Source organism: Eptatretus burgeri, chromosome 11 (genome assembly GCF_056783735.1).
Source record: "Eptatretus burgeri isolate ZD-2024b chromosome 11, Ebu_testis_v1, whole genome shotgun sequence".
NCBI lineage: Eukaryota > Metazoa > Chordata > Myxini > Myxiniformes > Myxinidae > Eptatretus > Eptatretus burgeri.
Window position 1 is genome coordinate 55760710 of NC_140971.1, and position 17487 is coordinate 55778196.

A 17487-nucleotide genomic window follows, 5' to 3' on the forward strand; every position below is an offset into this window, starting at 1 on the left:
GGGTTCAGCTATAAGCTGCTTTCCCACATTGGAAAGCAGGATCCGCTTTAGAAACGTTTTATTATAATACGTTATTCAATGTTGCACTGCTGGCTTTGATGATTTACAATGCTGAGGGTCCTTGCATCTAACAGCATGACATTGGACCTCTGTAATTGGTTTGAATTGACATACATATGTCACATACATATATCTGTAATTGGTTTGAGTGCAACAACATTGGAAATCTCCATTGGCCATCCCCAAGCCCTGACTTAAACCCAATCAAAACTCTCTAAGGATGTCTTGGATTTCCATTTGAGCGGCCAGTCAACAAACCACAACCCAGCACTGAACTTGCACTTGTTCTGATGTAATATTGCAGTGTTACACATAATAGCTACCAAAATTGGGTATAACATATTGTGGACAAACATCATTATATCACATCGAATAAATGGCTGTGAATTAATGTACTTTATGGTCATGGAAAAATCATGTTGGTGTATTGGCTTTGCATGAAGACAACATATTTGCTGCTTTGAGTTCTCTCAAAAATGAGCCTTAAATTTTTTTTAATACTTTTGTTTACAGTATCTAATGCTCATACAGAAGCGTCTAAATATATGAGGATGGAGATATCAGTGGATTTTTTTCTTCACTAGCAAGGATGGCAATACACTATGGGACAAACAAGTGGTTTATGTTTGGGATTTGAAACCGGAGTTCGAGCAACCTATGAGACAAATGCTTAGGTTGGAACATCGAACAAGCTGATCGACAGTATATGAGCACCTGCCTCAAAATCCATGTTCCATGTACAACTAGTTGAACATGAACAAATTAGAGAGTCCATTAGCTGTCAGAAACTCTTAATTTTATGAATCATTTGACCACATGCTTGTTTATATTCTGTTTCTGCTTGTTTTGCCTCAGACGTCCCAGGCAAGTTTTTAAAGTTGTTTCTTCCATCCTCGTACAACATTTCCTCACAACATGGAATCCTCTTATGTACCATGTATGCTGTTGCTTTGCTGGAAAACAATCAGACGTGTATTAACACAACCCTCCTTTTATAGGTCTTTCTGATGGCCCCACCTTTGGTGTAAATGAAGGCTTTGTTTGTCTGGCTCTTACAGAACCAGCAACAGGTGACCGTGCTGTTGCCGTCAGAGCAAGAAGAGATGAGTTTTGTCATTTATGTATCATGTGCTTTGGGCTTAAAGGTGAGGTTATATTTCCTGTTATTGCTGCCTGCGCTTGGTGTTCTGTCTTGGTAATGTATTATTCTTTGCCAGTGCATGCATATTGATTGTAAAAATATAAATTATATCTGCTAAAACAAGCAATGCCTTCTTTCTTTCGCTTTGTCGGCTCCCGATAGACCTGCAGTATTGGCATTGATGCTCGGGGAAGATGTACAGTAAACAACAGATTTTTCATTAGGATATGTAGTAGTTGGTGACTGGTTGCTTCATTGTTGTGGCCAAGTCTAATGGATGAAAGTGCCCCTTATAGATCAGGGAAGGAATTTATAATTTACTGAAGGTAGCAGCCTACAATCTTTTGTTAAAACGTACTATTGGATGTGTAACGTCCACCATTGTATATCAGCATGCCTGGTGTTGACTGAATGGTTAGGGTGGTGGGCTTGGGATCCTAGGATTCTGAGTTCAAATTCTGCTTGACTGTTGAATTAATACCAGGTGGGGTTGACTCTGCCTGTCGTCCTTCTTAAGTCAGCAAAATGAGTGCCAGCTTGCTGGTATCATGTTGAAGTAGCAGCCTGTCCAGGATTGTGCCCAATAGCCAGGAGACTGCTTTGGCAGCACTAATGCTCTGTACAGAGTATGGTCCCAATGGCTTTTTTTTCATTGTTATGCTGTCAATACCCACATCTACTTGTTTATTGAACTGGATGATTTGCTTTCTTCCACAACTCTGATTTCCTACTTACTTGAACATCAAACATAGGTGTCCAGAAATTTTCTCAAACTTAATACTATCAAGACTGATATGCTGATCTAAACACACTTTCTTATTGAATCTGATATAATGTTGCTCATCTCTGGTCATGCTTACGTATGAGGACAACTGAATCCTTGATTCATGCTCTGATCACTTCACGCTTGGATTACTGCAGTCCTCTGTTGGCAGAATTGCCTGTCTCCTCTCAAGCCCTTCCAGCTTGTACCGAACATGGCAGCCAGGCTTGTAGTTCAAGGTTGTAAGCCCAATCATATCGCTCTAGTCTTTAAGACTGTTGACTGACTTCTAGTGCATCACCGTGCTGACTTCAAAATATTGTTCATAACTTTTAAAGAGTTTGCTTGTGTATGCATCCTTCCCCCATGCATCTGAGAGTTTATTTCTGGATCATTCTTATCCACCCCATGCATCCTCCCCTCCCCCTCATTCTTCCCCACATCCCTTATTTGTCCAAATCTCCTATTTTGTCCCTCAACTTTGCTGTTGGTGTGTACCCCTACTCCACACCCTCTCTTCCTACTGTACCTTTTGTTTTGTTATGTCCTGATCCATTCTGTCTTGCTCCTCCACGAGCCTCGACTTTGTATAAAAGAGCTTGAAATAAACTTGATCTCACCTATATTTCTGACTTACTCACACCTTACTACAACAGCAAGAACACTATGGTCTAACAGTGGAATTTCCTGGTAATCCCTCGCACAAGCATGAAGACTTTTAGTGATTATGCATTCTGTAGATATGTTCCTAACATTTGGAATTTGTTGCCCTTTAAGATTTGCGCAGCCATCTCAATTACGGTTTTTTAATCTCCCTGAAATGCTACCTTTTTAAAGTTACTTGTAATGATATTTTGAATGTTGTTTTTCTTTTAATGAAATTACATTTTATAGTTATATGAAGTTTTATTATCAAGTTTTCTTGCACTTAAGTGTTTTGAGAATTTGTTCCAAAATGAAAATAGCACAACTTAACAAACTGATTTGATTGATTTATTGGTTTATGTGACAGTTTTTGCAGATTTTGCATCTTCTCATCTTTCAAACCTCCGTGGATATATTTTTCTTGGACTGGGAAAGGCCTCGTGATGCAGCGGAAATTCTAGCAGAAACAAGTCAAAGTAAGAGGCACATTTTAAAACTTGGTTTGGAAAACTGATTATACATTGAAAGAACCTTTTCTTTATTAGAAACATGAAGCACATTATTTACGAAGCTTGTGTAATGTATTGTTGTACATGCATTTTTGTAAACCTTTACTGAGATCCCAGGTCATGATGCCGAGATTCCAGGGTTTTTTTTAGGCCACATCTGATCCACAATTACGGTACTTTGTGGCTCAACTACCTTGTTGAGATTACTTTTAACACAGAGGTCTAGGCTCAGGGAAGAGCTGAATCACAAAGGTTAGAGGGTGAACAAACTGGCAGAGGGGAACAGGCAGAGAAGATCATCCAGGCACACCTCAGGTAAGTGAATAGGACTATCAGGACCAAAGTAGGCAGGAGGGTGCTGAGTCTTGTTGAAAATAATGTCAAATAAATCATTAACACCTGGAAGAGGTTTGGTATAATCCCCTCAAAATATCATGTAAGCCATCTGTTTCCAAGTTGGTTATCTATATTAATTTTCAATATTTCCACATCTTTTCTGTACATGCATATCTGAATGTTTTGCTGATGATTTGCTCTCAATTTTGGATATAATCACCATTATCCAAGATATATATATATATATATATATATATATATATATATATATATATATATATATATATATATATATATATATATATATATATATATATATATATATATATATTGTTGTGGTTACCAAATTCGCAAACCACCATTCAGGTCCCTTAGGTGAGGTATCTCGGCAAGTATATGTGTAGTTAGGCCCAAACCCGTTGTCTAGTGGGAATACATGTCATTTATGCGTGCTGCGACTCTTCAGGATAGCCGTTTTTCTTTTACTATCTTTATTTTGGACCAACCGCCATGATTACCACCACAACCACAACATCAACCACCAACCACAACGCCGCTTCACCACAACCGCCACGACCTTCCCGTCACACCTCGCAACCGTAGCATCGCCACCGTTCTTGCCCCGCTGTGGGTACCGGTGTTGGACTCGTGCAGGGCGCGCGTCGAACAGCGTGTACAAAATCACGGATTTTGTGCTTCAAAAACGGATCAAAAACGACACACGCCCACTTTTTGCCGTCCAATCGGTGAGCGAGGGGCGAATTGGCCCCGCCCCCAGGGCGATCGATATATGCAAATTTATGGATCAAAAAGCCTTCACGCCCACTTTTTCTCGGGCCAATGGGGAGCGAGGTGAAAGGTCAAAGGGAGGGGGTCAAAGGCGAAGCAACGGGGGGATAAAAGGACCGTGTTCGTCAGTCAGAAGAGAAGAGCAGAGTCAGGAGAGTCCAGAGGAGGAGAAGAAGAGAGTCGGAGAGTCCAGAGGCGGAGAGGCGGAGAGTAGGAGAGTCGGAAACAGAGAGTCAAGACTTCGCGGGCGGTGGAGCTGCTCGTCGTGTGCGTTGGAGTCGGAACGGATGGGACGAGCTGTGGAAAGGCGGCGACACCAGACGAGGGGGTGCTCGCGTCGTGCAGGGAGCTGCACCCGAGGGAGGCCGACAGCGCGACCTGGCCGAGGTGGAGACGCTCGTCGCGGGATAATAAAAATCCTCTATACCCCGAGCATCAGCAACCCCCTCCTGTTTCCCGCCGCGCTGAGATAGTGCGACCAAGGGGGCCCCTTTCCCACCCCCTACCAGACACTGTCCGCGAGGCCCGCGGAGTTGAGGCGCCATCGCCGCTCCGCGTCTCATCACCAGACGCGTAGGCGCGACCCGGTCTCGGCCTCAGGCCCGCCTCATTCTTGGGGGTATTCTTTTCCTTGGTTTTGGGTATGTGTTGTCGGCGCCGTCTGTGAGGTAGAATTGTATAAGTGTTGCCGTGTGCTCGGTAGTCGGTATTAGCTCTGCATTGTGTTTTCGCTTTTACATTTGCTTTTTGTGTAAATTGCATTCTGTCTTTTCTGTGTGCATTTGGTGGAATTGTATATGTGTGCTTCCCGTGTGCCGCGAATAAATGTGCTTTGTGTTGAACTGTTCTCCCGCTTCGCTTCGTCTTTTCCTCTATTGAATCCCCATCTTGCTTCACGTAAAGGGTTGGTAGTGGGCTGAATACGCCCGATAATTAATCGAACCGTCGAGGTCGACGATAACACCGCTCGGTTATTCTGATAGTACGGAACGGGTCGCTTAAGTGGCCCGTGTCCGAAGTCGACCTGCGGCGAGGTGCGATCGCCCGGTCTACCCTCCGCGTGGGTACTTAGGTAGGTCGAATTTGGCGAGCAACCCTATCCCACGCGGGGGCTGATTGGCTCGATCGCGGTGAGACCGAAAGGTCCACCCGTGACTGGTTCCCGGCGTTAGTCCGAGAGGGTCACGACTGGATTGTCCGTCCGGTGGGCGACGTGCCGCGATTCGAGTTACGTGGCCGTCAGCACGCCGGCGGGCGCGAATACCGCAACACTGGTGTCAGGTCGTGCGATACAAATTCATCGTCCTCCTCACGGCACTGGTATCGGAGAACAGGAAAACGGGCTCTCCTGTCTCCGGCTAAATTCACGGGAATCGGTCCAGGGGTGAGAGAAGCGACCCCCGATTCCCTCCAAATTACGAGCGAGCGAAATTAACCCTTTAAGAGAAGCAAGATGGCGTCTCAAGGCGAGTGGAGCCGGGGGTATTAGAAATGGATGTAGAATGTGTAGAGTCCATGGTCCAGGATGGAATCCCCGTGCAGGAAATGTTGATTGTGCAGGAACACGGACTCGCCCAACTGAACCCAGAGCCCGAAATGGGTGCGGCAGCGGCCGCGGGGTATGACACCTCCCCCCCCCTCTCCACCAAAACCCGCCGACCCTTGCCGAAACGGCTCACCCAAGCGCACCCGACATGGCCCAGCTATTCGCCATGCTGGCGGCAATGACAGCGAAAATGGATGCAAACGCATATGAATTTATAAACGAAATGAAAAGCATGGGCAAGCAAATGAAAAAAGAAATGAAAGAACTCCGGGGTGAGACGCAGAACATGGGCCGATGCCTGCAGGCGGGCATGAAGGCCGTGAGCAGGGAACTTAAAATGGCGACTCCACGTGTCGGAACAAACGAGCTGGAAGGGGGTGCAACGGCTGACAGGCCCGCGGTGGAGGCGGGTAAGGAAAAAGTAATTCGGGAGACAAGAGACGAGGTGAAAGTAATTGCGAGGGAGAGAAAAGAACAATTAATACGGAGAGCAAGGATGAGGTACGCGGAGATCGTGAAAGAGCAAGGAGTGAAAAACAGGGAAGGACGGGAGCGACTTAAAGAGAAAGCAAGGTTGACCTACATAAAGATAAGGGAAAGACGCCAGAAAGAAGCAGAGACCAATAAACACGATGAAGACGGGGTAAGTGACGCGCACACACACACGGAGGTAGTGGAGGACAATGGGGGTGAGCTGGCGGACTGTGTAGGGACCCAGTGCGAGCACCTGGATGGCCTCCTCCAGGAACGAGGGGAGGGAGTATGCCCCCTTGAGGCGAGTCACGACCAGGTGAGTTCGGTCGTGCTTTGCGAGGTTGAGAGGAGGAGTGCTGTGAACGGGTGCACGGAAAGCTTGGGGGGTATAGAGGCCCCGGAGACCCTTGTGGGGACACGAATCCCCAGTGTGGTTGTCCCTGTGTGTGTGGTGCAAGGTGTGAGTGCGTCCCCGTGTGTGGAAGCGACCCCGTGTGTGAGTGGTGTGGTGGCGATGGTGCCGGAGTACGTGCTTCCCAGCACGCCGTGTGTGGATGAGGCACGGAGTGTGAGTGAGGCACCGCGGGTTAGTGCCCCCGCGTGTGTGGGTGAGGCACCGTGTGTGGAAGAGACCGCGTGTGTGTGTCGCCGTGTGTATGAGTGAGGTACCGCGGGTGAGTGCCCCCGCGTATATGAGTGAGGCACGGTGTGTGGATGAGGCACCGCGGGTGAGTGCCCCCGCGTGTGTGTGAGGCACGGTGTGTGGATGAGGCACCGCGGGTGAGTGTCCCCGCATGCGTGAGTGAACGCCTGTGTGCAAGGTCGCCGAATGCAAGGGAGACCGTGTGTGTGAGAGAGCGGTATGTAAGGGAGATGTCGGTTGGCATGCGGGAGCACGCAGCCGCGTCTCCCGGTGTGAATGTGATGGAGTGGACTGTGTGCGTCGTAACACGCAGGTGTGCGTGGGTTGAATGGAGACGGAGACGGCGACATGGGAGAAACGAAAGCCGAGTAGCGGCTGTGGTCGTTTCGGGGACCGTGCCGGGTTCACCCAGCAGTGAGCACGCGGTTCGTGCTGTGCAACGCACGAGACCACCACGTGCTCGCTTGCGAGAGTGAAGTCCCGGTCCGGAAACGCACGCGGTGGATTTGCCGATCCCGCGGACGGACAAAGTTTAGGCAGGTAAACGGATTTGGACCGGACGGGTTCTCCACGCGATCGTGTGTGTTAAGCTCCAACGGGCAAAGCACATGTGTTCGCGTGGGGAACCCCTCGAGACGTGGGGCTTGTTTTTTTTTGCGCACGGTGACGTCATGGCTGCACGTGTGGTTGGAATCCGGCAGGAGGGGTATCTCTGCCGGATGGTACCGTCCAAGGAGGGACGAGGAACACGTGCAGCTGCATGACGTCACGGGCAAGTGCAAAGTGCGCGAGTTGCCGCGCAGGTGCTGCGCATGAAAAAAAAAAAAACAGTAAGCCTCACTTTCGGGTGCAAAGGATTCCTGGGCAAGGGGTGGAAGACCCCTTTGGCCTGGGCACAGGATGGAAACTAGTTAGGGGGAAGGGTTAGCTTAGATAGACCGACTTCATGGGGCAGGGGTAAGTCCTCATGGAGTCCGTGGAATGGATTAGTTAGAGGGATTGTAGTCAGATTTAGGTTGGGAAATAAAATGATTTTTTGAGTTAGAAGACAGTGACAGACTTGTGGATGTGTAGCGGGGACGTAGTTTAGCTACGTAGTGTTAAATGGAACGTGCTGTAGTATAAGGGACGACGTGGGAGCACGAGTTAGTTAGGGGATGTAGATAGAAGGATGGCAGAGTTCAGCGGTGTGTGTGTTGAAGAGTTGGTGAGTTGTGAGGTGAGTACATGGTGAGTGAGTGAGGCCAGCGGGTCTGTGTGTATGGAGTGAATGGGGAATGCATGGTGCGATGAGTAATTGGGGGGAGGAGTGACTCCCGCCCAAGGGACCCCGGGGTCAGTATAAAGTGAGTTAGGGGGTTAGTCAAATTGAAAAATGGAGGTCGTTTTGTTGTTGGTGGGAAAGTAGGCTCGAGACCCATTTGGAGGGGTGCAGGAGCCCTGTTGACGGGCTTGGGAGCGTGGCTGCGAAAGGTGAGTATCGCTGAGTGGGTACCCCGGGCACCAGGCTAGTCGGCCGCGGTAGGCCATGGGCCCATGGGGGGCCGGGATAGAGTAGTGGGCACGGGTGCGCCTGCTTGGTGCGGGGGCCCGGGGCGCCATTAGCCGCGTGGGCAGTGTTGTGGGCACGGGTGACCCTCGGAAAGGGGCCCGGGAGGCCGGCCTGCCACGTGTGCGTTTCAGGAGAGGTGCCATGGGGGGCACTCCCCGGTGTTAGGGAGCTGGTAGGCTCGGAGGCAGTGTAGTGCCCGGGGGTGCCATAGCGGGAGATTCGGCAGAGGGTCGTGCCTGCCAAAGGGAGCCACGTGTCCCAGCCAGGAGACCGTGTGAGGGCACGGAGAGAAAATTGGGGGGCGAGGCCCGAAATTGTGAGGACACCAACACAGGCGACGGGAATCTGGGTTGTTAGAACCAATACTTTAAGCGAGAGGCGCTTGTTGAAAGCCCCGGGGTAGTTTAACAGTTAAATGGTTAGGGTAGATTAGGAGATGTACCCCTCCGCACCATCCATCCCCTCGCTGTCGTTGTGGGCCGCTGGACCCACTTTGGTTATAGATCGCCGAACTCTGGGGAGGCCATTCTGAGGCTTCGTTGGGCCTCGACACAGGACGTTAGCTCTCCCTTATTCCCCTCCGGGAAGGGAACGTAGGGGTTGGGAGTCGGCTAGGTGACAGGATAGGTTAGCCGAACAAGGACGATAAAGGGGGTTAGGGGACGATTTATAGTGGGGAAGTAAAAAATAAAAACAACAAAAAAATAAGTTGGGGCTAAATTGGGGTTTGACAAATTAAGGGAGTGGGTATGTACAGTGACAGGCAAAGGCGATAGGTGGGAGGGAGACAGGTAGGTAGGTCCGAGCCCGCCTTCCAAGTGGCCAGCACCACCGCACTCCCTCCACCAACCTCCACTGAACGGCAAAGGCTGGCCAACTTCATCGGCTGGCCGTGTTTGCTTCAAGGCCTGTGCCGGCCAGTTCATCTGCTGGCTGTTTTTCTTCAAGGCCTGTGCCGGCCAGTTCATCTGCCCGCTATGTTTGCCTGCAGCGGCCTTCTTCTGCGGGCTGTGTTTGCCTGCTCACCTTTGCCATGCCATGCCATGCCCACTGCCCATGTTCACCAGCCCCGTTCAATTTTTGCTTTGCCCCCCCTCTTCATTTCCATGTGCGCCAGGATCAGAAAGCAACAGTTTGCAAGCTGCGAGAACTGCCCTGTTGGCAGCTACAACACGGGCCTGCAGTGGCGGCCCGTGCACCGTGTTTGTGTTCACCCATCCATTCGTTGTGCTCATTGCGTGTGCCACTTGAGCTGGCACGGAGACTGCGTTGTGCAGCCCATGCACCGTTGTGGTTCACTGCGTTCAGTTCAAAAGGGAAGGCCTTGGACTGCGTGTGAGCAGCCAGCCACGTTCCCTGTCACCTGCATTGTTTGCGCCAGAGACTGCATGTGGGCAGCCTGGCTCCCTGCTAACTGCTTTTCTTTTGCAGAGTTCAGTGATCCTGGGCCATGGTTTAGTGTAGAATTTGTAAGTTAAGGTTAAGATGTACTGTGAATATGAGTGCGCCCCCGGCATGTATGTCTTAGCGCCGGCAATTTTATTTAAGTCGTCCGTGTGAGTGAGTTTGTTTAGGTAGTTACGCAGCCCTCAGGTTATTTATTTTGGGGGACACGAATACCATGAATGTCGCACTCAGGGATCCGTAGGTAAAATGTACTAGGGGAAAACTACACATGATGGCACACGAAAATTTGACGACTCGGGACGAGTCTGTAAAAAGGGGAGGGGGTAGTGTTGTGGTTACCAAATTCGCAAACCACCATTCAGGTCCCTTAGGTGAGGTATTTCGGTAAGTACATGTGTAGTTAGGCCCAAACCCGTTGTCTAGTGGGAATACATGTCATTTATGCGTGCTGCGACTCTTCAGGATAGCCGTTTTTCTTTTGCTATCTTTATTTTGGACCAACCGCCATGATTACCACCACAACCACAACATCAACCACCAACCACAACGCCGCTTCACCACAACTGCCACGACCTTCCCGTCACACCTCGCAACCGTCGCATCGCCACCGTTCTTGCCCCGCTGTGGGTACCGGTGTTGGACTCGTGCAGGGCGCGCGCCGAACAGCGTGTACAAAATCACGGATTTTGTGCTTCAAAAACGGATCAAAAACGACACACGCCCACTTTTTGCCGTCCAATCGGTGAGCGAGGGGCGAATTGGCCCCCGCCCCCAGGGCGATCGATATATGCAAATTTATGGATCAAAAAGCCTTCACGCCCACTTTTTCTCGGGCCAATGGGGAGTGAGGTGAAAGGTCGAAGGGAGGGGGTCAAAGATGAGAGGGCGAAGCTACGGGGCGGATAAAAGGACCGTGTTCGTCAGTCCAGGGAGTCCAGAGGCGGAGAGGCGGAGAGTAGGAGAGTCGAGAGGCGGAGAGTAGGAGAGTAGGAGAGTCGGAAACAGAGAGTCAAGACTTCGCGGGCGGTGGAGTTGCAAGAAGGAGCTGGTCGTCGTGTGCGTTGGAGTCGGAACGGAGCTGTGGAAAGGCAGCGACACCAGACGAGGGGGTGCTCGCGTCGGGAGCTGCACCCCAGGGAGGCCGACAGCGCGACCTGGCCGAGGTGGAGACGCTCGTCGCGGGATAATAAAAATCCTCTATACCCCGAGCATCAGCAACCCCCTCCTGTTTCCCCCCGCGCTGAGATAGTGCGACCAAGGGGGCCCCTTTCCCACCCCCTACCAGACACTGTCCGCGAGGCCCGCGGAGTTGAGGCACCATCGCCGCTCCGCGTCTCATCACCAGACGGGTAGGCGCGACCCGGTCTCGGCCTCAGGCCCGCCTCATCCTTGAGGGTATTCTTTTCCTTGGTTTTGGGTATGTGTTGTCGGCGCCGTCTGTGAAGTAGAATTGTATAAGTGTTGCCGTGTGCTCGGTAGTCGGATTAGCTCTGCATTGTGTTTTCTCTTTTACATTTGCTTTTTGTGTAAATTACATTGTGTCTTTTCTGTGTGCATTTGGTGGAATTGTATATGTGTGCTCCCGTGTGCCGCGAATAAATGTGCTTTGTGTTGAACTGTTTCCCGCTTTGCTTCGTCTTTTCCTCTATTGAATCCCCATCTTGCTTCACGTAAAGGGTTGGTAGTGGGCTGAATACGCCCGATAATTAATCGAACCGTCGAGGTCGACGATAACACCGCTCGGTTATTCTGATAGTACGGAACGGGTCGCTTAAGTGGCCCGTGTCCGAAGTCGACCTGCGGCGAGGTGCGATCGCCCGGTCTACCCTCCGCGTGGGTACTTAGGTAGGTCGAATTTGGCGAGCAACCCTATCCCACGCGGGGGCTGATTGGCTCGATCGCGGTGAGACCGAAAGGTCCACCCGTGACTGGTTCCCGGCGTTAGTCCGAGAGGGTCACGACTGGATTGTCCGTCCGGTGGGCGACGTGCCGCGATTCGAGTTACGTGGCCGTCAGCACGCCGGCGGGCGCGAATCCGCAACAATATATATATATATATATATATATATATATATATATATATATATATATATATATATATATATATATATATATATATATATACATATATATATATATATATACATATACATATATATATATCTATATATCTATATATATCTATATATATATATATCTATATATATATATATCTATATATATATATATATATATATATATATCTATATATATATATATATATATATATATATATATATATATATATATATATATATATATATATATATATATATATATATATATATATATATATATATATATATACATATATATATATATATACATATATATATATATACATATATATATATATATATATATATATATATATATATATATATACATATATATATATATATACATATATATATATATATATACATATATATATATATATACATATATATATATATATATACATATATATATATATATATATATATATATATATATATATATATATATATATATATATATATATATATATATATATATATATATATGTGTTAAAATCCAGTTACAGCATGATTGCAAGAAAGATTTCCACACTACATAAAAATCCATCCTCCCTCCCCCACCTTTTCCACTACTATATATTGCAGTGTTCCTTTGAAAGTTTCTGCACATCTGTGTTTACATTCAACAAGAGCTCAAAGATTACTTGGAAAAACATTGTAACAATAATCCTATTTGTCACTTATCAAAGGTGTGGCTGATTTAAAATGATTTAAAACAGGAGGCTTTTTCCTCACCATTTACAAGAATGTCTTCTTTGAGCTACATTGCTTTTGAAGGGCCTCAATGAGTTAAATAAGTCAAACATCTCCAGTAAAATGAGCAAATGTTTCAATTAATTGGAAAATTAACCTGTGTGGTATTTTAGTCAGAGCATGTAGCTTATGATTTTGAGATTCTGGGTAAATTGATTATACTGTGTTCATGTGTTCATGTCTACTCATGTCATTGCAATGTATGCAACATTACACTTGCATCTCCTGTTGTCCCTACATGTATTGGATATACAAGTTACACAATGAGCTTCAGAGAGGAGGAGAGGAGATTGGGACCATACTCTGTGCAGAGCGTTGGTGCTGTTTAAGCAGTCTCCTTGGCAATTGGGCACAATCCTAGACGGGTCGCCACTCCGACACAGTATACCAGCATTCTGGCACTCATTTTACCGACCTCGGAAGGATGACAGGCCGAGATAACTCCACCTGGTATTAATTCAACAACTGAGCAGGATTTGAACTCAGGACCTTCGGATCCAAAGCCCACCGCCATAACCATTAAGGCCTAAGTCACATTTGATCTACGACAAGGATACGGCTGCCGTATGCCCTCTGAATTGACAGAAACGTGCGGTGGCCGCAGAGTTTCTGCAGTGGCCTCAGGGTGGCCCTACGCCGTTTGGCTATCTTTTACAGGCTGTAGGGGTCGCCGTGGAATTATAACGTGGAGTTATAACTTTTTTCATTTATACGTTCGCCGTAGCAATTCGACAAGCCGGAAAAAAAAAAAAAACTGGAAAAAAAAATTAACCCACTCGTTACCGTCCGTCTGGCCGCACGTTCGCCTTAGGGCCCCCCTGCGGTCCCCCTGCGGTCGCCTTGCGGGCACCTTGCGTCTACCTTGAAAATCATATGGCCGCCGCAGGGACCCTTAAGGTCACCGTGCGACATCAAATCAAAGACCGTATGGCAACCCCACGTTTTCGGTCTCCACAATTTTTAAATGCGCCGTGCGGCTCCCCGAAAAATAAAAACATATGTGACTGCTACATTGTGTGACCGTGGAAATACTGCGGCCGCCGTATAATTGCTCGTGGCCGTAGATTTTGGAGACCCCACGGCCGCCGTGGCAAATGTGACTTAGGCCTAAGCCAACACCAAGCATAGCCTTAGACGCTATAGAAAAAAAAAGTTTTTTGGTATATGAAAACTCGGCTCATAGAAGTGAGGTGACAGATGGTAAAAATATAGGACTAATGATCCTGTGGCTCACCTGCCTGGTTGCCAAAAAGTGGAGTGACAGATGGATCAGGGTAAAAATAAGGCTGCATTTAGAATAGAATACACATACACATGAATCAATGCCTGATTAATTCTTTATTTGCTTGAGATTATTTTGATTGATTTGAATTGACCTATTTTCACCACAAAGAAATAAAAAGTTCTTCAGTTTACTTATTTTTTCCTTATTAATAAATTCCTTGTTGACATTTCAACCTGTCTGTGCTTGTCCTTTCCTTCCATTGATCCAGCATTGTCTGAACCTCGATAGATTGGGAGGTAGTTCCCAAACGAATCAACTTGTCATAGTTGGCATGCACCGGCAGTAAACGCTCAGCCGCCCGACTTAAGATCTAAACAAGATAAGATTGGTGCATCGCCCAGGGTGCGCTCCCCATTCAGGAAGCCACATGACCTCTAATTAAACGGCAAATTAAACAGTGGACACTGGAACTCGTGGTTAACTGATTGGCATCCGTGGTTGTAAAGCAACTCACCATACCACGAAGTCAATTGTGAGCAGTGGCTCCAGGTCCAGCTCTTCCGAGGAAAAACGGGGATTAACCCCCTCTTAATACACTCGGTACCCATGGTCGTAACATAACGTGGTAACATAACATGGCCGTAAACGTATGACATGATGTTCACAGTCGTGCAACTCCCTACTATCTATGAGTCTTAAGGCCCAGTCACACCTTGACGTTTTAGCCAGCGATGGCAACGTATTAAAATTTATGTAAAACGCTGGCTTACGTTGAACTTTTGATGTTTTTTTTTAAAGATTCGGACGTATTCATAGCGACTTGGTCTTATGTATAACGCATTAGTAACAGACACAGAATGTTTCGTTGTGTTATAGATAACTTATACCAACGAATGCTGAACCTGTTGTCGGCCTTCACAACCTATGCCCAACGATAGTCTAACTTAGGCATAGCGCGTTGCATGCATCGCCGACGATGTCGTGACGTAGCCTATTTAAAGGCTGACGCACAACGATTTGAATCATAACTGCCGTAGAAATGGAAGTGTCAACATCGCAGTCACACCTTGGCGATCTTGCCAGCGTATGCCGACCTAAGAAAAATGTGTCTAAAATGTTGGGGCACGTCAAATACGGTATGAGTAAGTTTGGTATACGTGAGTACAACGCTAAAGTACGCTATCATACGTCGTAGTAAGTAGAGTACGTCAAGAAATTTTAAACATGTTCAAAATTTTACGACGTACTTGGCGTATGACACACGTTCCGCATGCGATGGGGATAAGTTGTACACACGATATGCGGACGCTTACACACGTCCACAAAGGCTACTTATAAGCTACTTATAAGTCTAAACACGTCGCGGTAATGTCTTTTTTACGCGAAACTTATTTCTAACTTATGTTTGACGTGCTTTGAACCAATTCTTTACGTAGTCCCAACACACATTGACGTATGTATACATATTCCAATGACGTCTTCCGGTCGACAAAAAAAATAAATGAACGTGTTTCTAACTTACAACTGCCATATAAAGATGTGTTCACAGCGATTTTGGGAATTGGTATATAAAAATGGTGTTCATAAAAAGGGGAACCCAACAGTGTTTTCAAGTCCTTTTTGAGTCGATGTCCATGTCAGCAGTAACAGTATCAGTATCAGTATTAGTATTAGTAGTAGTTTGTTCATGTTGGCAGTAGTAGGTGAGTGTGAGGGGGAGGATGTGGGTTATGATGGATCCTCCTTGCGTCCGCGTGTCCATGGGTAGGAGACATCTTTGCACCATTGTTCGAAGTTCTTCGCGGCTAATTTTTTATGGGGCTTTTTCAACAATGAGCTATGGCTTGTTTTTACGATTTAGGTCTATTCATAACGGGTTGGACAAATGCACAATGAACTAATAATGTGCATAGAGCGCTTCGATAACTTATAGATACGGTATACCAACGAATAATTATCGTGTAGCCGGCGTTCACCAAATATGCCCAACGATAGCCTAACTTATCCATATCGTGCGGCAGTTTATCTTTGCCGGTGACGTGGGGTTTGCTATTCATAGGCTGCCACTCAACGATTTAAATGGCTGCATCTCCACTATTGAAAGTAGACGCTTGCGCTCAACAATTGGATTTTTTTTTACACTCAACGACTTTTAAATGGTACCACTCAGCTATTTTCATTGTTTACAATGAACGATTTAAATTGCTGTCACTCGCCTTTGTTTTTTGACGCTGGCGCTCGGAAATTTTAATCGTTTCTATTGAACGTGCAAAATCGCTTAAACTCCACTATTGAAAGTAGACGCTTGCGCTCAACAATTGGATTCTTTTTACACTCAACGACTTTTAAACGGTACCACTCAACTATTTTCATTGTTTACAATGAACGATTTAAATTGCTGTCACTCACCTTTGTTTTTTGACGCTGGGGTTTGGAAATTTGAAGCGATTCTTCTGAACGTATTAAAACGCTCAAACTCAACTATTTTAAATAGACACTGCCGATGGACAATTGGAATCATAGCCAAGCTAGACATCGAAGTGTGAACATCCTCGTCATGCCGAAGAAAAGTTTGAAGAATGCTGCAAATAAGTGTCCTGGCCGTGGCCGTGGACGCTGACGCAAGGACGATCCATTATACCGACGTCTTTCAGCCTATGAGTAACTTAAAAGTAACGTCTGTCGACGTGTGGCAACGATCGCGTAACGTGCCAACAACATGTTAATCATAGGTTAGAAATAAGTTTCGGGTACGCTAAACATTACCTCGGCATGTCTCAACTTATGATTAACTTACAAGTAGCATGTGTTGACGTCTGTCAACGATCGCAGACCGTGCATACAACTTGTGGCCAGCGTAGCGGAACGTGTGAGTCATACGCCGGCATACGTCGTGAAATTTCAAGCATGCAAAAATTTGAGGACAACCGAAAAGTACAACGTTTAAAGCCAGCGTACAACGATGTATGGCAGTGTTTTTCAGCGTGCTCTCAATGTTATCAAAACTTACCCATAACGTATTCAACGTGTGCCAGCGTTTTAGAAAAAATTTTCAAAAATCGGCATACGTTGGCTAAAACGTCAAGGTGTGACTGGGCCTTTAGTTTTTGAGATATTGCCCACTTCTGGTTGGATGATGTCCCTTCCTTTTGTGTCAAAATTAATCCTATTTGATAAGGTGCAACTCCAAGGTGTCGAAATTCTTTTCTTTTCTTTTTTTAGATATTGCCCACTTTCTATGTGATGGTGTCACTGGCAGCCATACTGTTTCAGATCAGCTTATTTTAATCATAAGTTCCCAGAGGTGGTCAATCATATATTTTAAGTTTCACATTGATCGGTTAGGCAGTTTCAGAAAAGATAAATTTTAAAGTTTTTTTTTTTTTTGTATACACTGTCGAAGCTCATATGAGAGCTAACACATAGAACGTATGGCAAGTAGAACAGGAGACAAGAGGGACGGAAAAATCAGTGTAGAACAGAAACATGAGGAGATCTGTGGAAGGGAGAGGGATGGGGTGGGGTACACAGGGTAAACAAGATGG

General features: G+C 46.7%; 1 protein-coding gene across 1 annotated transcript in view; it reads left to right on the forward strand.

Annotated features, from left to right (window-relative positions):
- The window catches only part of TMEM67 (transmembrane protein 67), an 81680-nt gene that overhangs the window by 35465 nt on the left and 28728 nt on the right, over nt 1-17487 (forward strand). The window contains exons 15-16 of the mRNA XM_085847961.1: nt 1119-1205; nt 2977-3085. Of these exons, the coding sequence (XP_085704087.1) occupies nt 1119-1205; nt 2977-3085 (196 nt within the window). The remainder of the gene's footprint in view (nt 1-1118; nt 1206-2976; nt 3086-17487) is intronic.